Below are 5,000 nucleotides of genomic sequence, written 5' to 3' on the forward strand. Positions count from 1 at the left end.
CTCTAGCATCTCTATGTCTCTTTCATTTTCTTCTTTTCCTTCTTTTTCTTGCAGAGGGCGTGTTCCATTTTTTTTCCTTCCATGATTTTCTTTCCATTCTTATAGAAACAGAAAAAAAACAAAAACAAAAAAAGTGTAATAAATGTACTTGTTTTTTTCTCGCTACCTGTTTCATTAAGCAAGACAGGAGAGCCAAATGTGGGAGAACTTCAGGTGAAAATGTATTATTATTTGTTCGTGTGTCTTACGCGCTGTGTTGCATCATCTTGAAAGTGTTGCGTCACCGGCTGCTGCCTGCCTCCTTCGCATCAGGAAATATTGGGTGTTTGCGGTGCTCTGCTGTTTTTGTCGTTCTGTTTTTGTTCTGTTTATATATATTTTTTTTTCTCTCTCTCTTTGTGTTTCTCGTTCAGCGTTCTCGTCGTTCTCTTTTTTTCTCTTTTATCATCCTCTTCCTTCTGTTGATTCTGTTCTCTTTCTTCTTTTTATTATGTCGTTCACGTGTTCAGTTTTTTTTACTTTCGTTTTTTCCTTCCTTTCTTTCGTCTTCTCTCGTCCTTCCTTATATCCTTTTTAGAGTTACAGTTACCATTACGAAAACAGAGTACATTAACAAGAGAAAAAGTGTGAAAAGGCGAATCGAAGAAAAAAATAGAAAGAAGACAAACACGGAAACAAAAGAGAGAGAGGAGAGAGGAGAAGAGGAGAGAAAGAGCGACAGCGAGAGAGAGAGAGAGAGAGAGAGAGAGAGAGAGAGAGAGAGAGAGAGAGAGAGAGAGAGAGAGAGAGAGAGAGAGAGAGAGAGAGAGAGAGAGAGAGAGAAGAAAGGAGATAAAGAGCGACAGCTAGAGAGAGAGAGGGAGATAAGAGCGACAGCGAGAGAGAGGAAAAAGATAATAAAGATAATATACCAAGTGAAAAGATCTAAGAAAGAAATAAGAGAGTGGTCCACGCCCGCTGGACCTCACCCAAACTTGTGTATTCGACATGACAACACAATATCCGCTCGGGGTGGGGCAGGAGGGGGTAGGGGGGTGGGGCAGGAGGGGGGAGGGGGTATGGGGTAGGGGGGTGACCCTTGTGAAGAAGCGGCAGGGCGACAGTGCGTGGACGGCATGTTGGTGAGTCGGCGAGTTTTACGGCATGTGTGTGTGTCGGAGAGTGGACATGTTGGTGAGTCGGAAAGTGGACATGTTGGTGAGTCGGAGAGTGGATGTGGTGGTGAGTCGGAAAGTGAACATGGTGCGTCGGAAAGTGGACGTGTCGGTGAGTCGGGAAATGAACATGTTGGTAAGTCGAAGAGTGGACACATTGGTCAGTCGGAAAGTGGAAGTGTTGGTGAGTCGGAAAGTGGACATAGTGCGTCGGAAAGTGGACATATTGGTGAGTCGGAAAGTGGCCGTTTTGGTACGTCGGAAAGTGGACCTGTTTGTTAGCCGGAAAGTGGACATGATAAGTCGGAAAGTGGACGTTTTGGTGCGTCGGAGAGTGGACATGTTGGTGAGGCGGAAAGTGGACATGTTGGTGAGTCGGAGAGGGGACATGTTGGAGAGAGGACAGCATGTTTTCGACCGAGAGGAGCCAAGATAGTGATATTGGTAACGGAATTAAGGAGGGACGTGGAGGAGAGGGGTCAGAAATATGAGATAAAGTTGGGCATAGGGTTAGAAGAGGTTGGGGTTAGGGTTGGGGGAGGTTGGGGTTAGGGTTGGGGAAGTTGGGGTTAGGGGAGGTTGGGAGGGTTAGAGTAAGAAGAGGTTGGTGTTAGGGGTTAGGGTTTGGTGTCAGGTTGGGGTGGTTGGGGAGGCGTTAGGGGAAGGTTGGTGTTAGGGTTGGGGGAGGTTGGTGTTAGGGTTGGAGCAAGTTGGGGAGATGGGGTAAGAAGGAGGAAAAGGGTGGAGGGAATTGAACGGGTCTTGCAACGGGAAAATTTAGTTTGTTCATGCTTTTAGCTCCGGCGAGGGAGGGGAGTTAGACTGGCAGGAGGAGCTGTCCAGGGAGGAGGGCGGGCTGACAGGAGGACAGGCGGGCAAGAAAACAGGCAGGGAAACGGACAGACAAGTAGGCAAGCAAGCAGACAGGTAGGAAAACAGGCAGGCAAACAAACAGACAGGTAAGAAAACAGGCAGACAAGTGGGCAAGCAAGCAGACAGGTAGGGAAACCGGCAGGCAGGCAGGCAGGCAGGCAGGCAGGCAGGCAGGCAGGCAGGCAGGCAGGCAGGCAGGCAGGCAGGCAGGCAGGCAGGCAGGCAGGCAGGCAGGCAGGCAGGCAGGCAGGCAGGCAGGCAGGCAGGCAGGCAGGCAGGCAGGCAGGCAGGCAGGCAGGCAGGCAGGCAGGCAGGCAGGCAGGCAGGCAGGCAGGCAGGCAGGCAGGCAGGCAGGCAGGCAGGCAGGCAGGCAGGCAGGAAAGCAGGCAGGTAGGTAGGTAACAAGCAGGCAAGTAGGCAGGCAGGCAGGCAGGCAGGCAGACAGGCAGACAAGCGGACAAACCAGCAAGCAGGAAAAGATGGAAGACTTAGGCAGACATCCAGTCAGTCAGTCTTTCTTAAAGAATAAGAAGTATAAAAGAGAAAGAGCAGCAGAAAAAGAGAGAAACAGCAGCAGAAAAAGAGAAGCAGCATCAGAGAAAGAAACGAAGTGTATTGCAAAGGCATTGTGGGCGTGATGGCTCGCGTGGGCGGGGGAAAGGAAGATGCTCTGGGTGATTAGGCTCTTCCTCCGGGGACTGCAGCCGGGCCCACGCGCGCCCCTTGCTCTCCCGGTGAGGGCGTGTTTGCTCTTTCGATCTCTCGTCGTCCTTTTTTTTTGGGGGGGGGGGCTGTTTGTGCTGTGTTTTTTCTTTTTCTTTTGATAGCGCTTTCTTTTCTCTTGTTTTTTTTCTAGTCTTCCTTCTTTATTGAGATCTTTCTTTCTTCGCGTCTGCCCACATCTCCTTCCTCTTTCACTGGCATCTGTTTTCTCTTCCTCTTCCTTTTATTTCTTCCACTCCTTTCTTCTACCTCATCACGTATCCTTCTCCTCACCGACCTCTCCTCACCGACCTCTTTCTTACTTCTCCATCTCTCCTTCCTCCATACTTCTTTCTCTTCCTTTTTCCTCTCCTTCATTCTTCCCAACTTCCACATCCTTTCTCTTCCTCTTCCTCTTCCTTTTCGTCTTATTCCTTCCTCCAATCTCTCTTCCTTTTTCCTCCCTTTCTCCCTCCCTTCCTTCTTTTTCACCACCTTCCCCCTTTCCTAACCTTCACCTTTCTCTGGCCTCCTCCTCCTCTTCCAATATCCTCTTTCCCACCCCACTCACAACTCCTTTCTCCTCCCTCTCTTCCTTTTTGCGCCTCCCCTCCCCCCTCCCCCCAACTTCTACCTTTTCTCTCCTCCTCTTCCATTTTCCTCCCTCCCCCCACCTCCTTTCTCCTCCTCCGCCTCTTCCTCATTTGTTATCGCTTCTTCACGGCCTCGCGATTCGTTAATGAAGCTTTGCAGATGGGAAGCAGCCTTTGCCTCCCGCTGTGGAATTAACTTTATGGAGATAGGCCTAGCGCTCTCGTGGGCGGTCTTGGAGCTACGGGAACGGCCGAAAAGATTTTATTGTTTTCTCACGCTGATTTTGTTTCTTTTATATTGTATTGTCTGTTTTTTGTGTGGATTTATCTGTTTGTTTTTGTTGACTTCTGTTGGTATATGCTTCTTCTTTCTCCCTTTCTTCCTCTCCTCCTCCCTTCTTCTACCATCCACTTCTCCTCCGTCTATTTCACTTCTCCCTCTTTCTTTCACGCTCTCAACTATTCTTGCCTTTCGTATCTATAATTCGTTTCGCACTTTCTTGGAATTTCAATTTCGTAATGGTGGTGCGTAACGATTAAACCGATAATTACATAATTAGCGGGGTTGGTGAGTGCAAGGTCGCTTCATTAGATATAAGATAGTCATTTGGAGATAGTTTAGATGTTCGTAATTGGCTTTTGGCTTTGTTCTGTATAATGAGTTGCGGAATATGAGTATGTAGGCTTATATACGTGCGTGTGTGATTAGGGGATGGGTCGTGCGTGTGTGTGTGTGCGTGCGTGTGTGTGTGTGTGTGTGTGTGTGTGTGTGTGTGTGTGTGTGTGTCCGTGTGTGTGTGTGTGTGTGTGTGTGTGTGTGTGTGTGTGTGTGTGTGAGAGAGAGAGAGAGAGAGAGAGAGAGAGAGAGAGAGAGAGAGAGAGAGAGAGAGAGAGAGAGAGAGAGAGAGAGAGAGAGAGAGAGAGAGAGAGAGAGAGAATTTTATTAATTTTTCCCTAATTCACTAGGATCAGGGAGAGTCTATGCATAACCACAGTCACGTCGGAGGAAGTACGCCTTGCACACACGCCGTCGCCCCCTCGCGCATGTGCACTCGAGGTCTGACGAGGGTGCGGTCTTCGGAGTGGGTGAACGGTGATAATGTGTCTGAATTTTTTTCTTTTTCTTTTTTCATTTTACGTCTATTTTCTCTATAGTTGTTCTGGGGAATGGTGGGGTTTGGGAGATGGGGAGATCGTGGGGGATGGATGCTAGGAGCGGTATTACTCGAAATGTACTTATGACAGGTCTTTTTGGAGGATTATGTTTCGTCATTAGAGTAAGGGGGGTGATTTTCCTAAACAAGCGAGGTATGGAGTTAGTCGGTTTGTCAGGCTGTATTATTTGGTGGCCTGTTTTGTTTTGGTTTACTTTTGCACAGCTGGATAGGATCTTTATATGCTTGATGATGAACATTTTGTGAACAGAAAAAATATCACCCTAGGCGAATGTAAAGAAAATCAAGAATGGGATATCAGATAACAAAAGATAGATAAGTAGAAATAAATAGATAAATAAAAAATCCAGTCCCCTTTTGTCCCTTCTACAGGGTGGGGGGGGGGGGTTATGTCCCTTACTGCCGTGTCACGTGCAACTGACACGCCCTGGACACGGGTCAGCTGGCAAACGAGGTCAGAGCTGGCGCCACTTGATCGCTCCGGCCTTCGACTCGATCAGCTG

General features: G+C 48.5%; 1 protein-coding gene across 4 annotated transcripts in view; it reads left to right on the plus strand.

Annotated features, from left to right (window-relative positions):
• Nucleotides 1-5,000, plus strand: part of Atg1 (serine/threonine-protein kinase unc-51-like protein Atg1) — a 299,200-nt gene that overhangs the window by 147,452 nt on the left and 146,748 nt on the right. Inside the window, exon 1 of one of the 4 annotated variants that reach the window (XM_070129214.1) lies at nt 1,135-1,524. The exons of 2 other annotated variants lie outside the window; for them this stretch is intronic. In XM_070129214.1, the coding sequence (XP_069985315.1) occupies nt 1,144-1,524 (381 nt within the window). In that variant the 5' untranslated portion in view covers nt 1,135-1,143. Of the gene's footprint in view, nt 1-1,134; nt 1,525-5,000 lie in introns of those variants that run through there. One more of the 4 variants, XM_070129215.1, reaches the window with a different exon arrangement.

This window comes from Penaeus vannamei, chromosome 13 (genome assembly GCF_042767895.1).
Source record: "Penaeus vannamei isolate JL-2024 chromosome 13, ASM4276789v1, whole genome shotgun sequence".
NCBI lineage: Eukaryota > Metazoa > Arthropoda > Malacostraca > Decapoda > Penaeidae > Penaeus > Penaeus vannamei.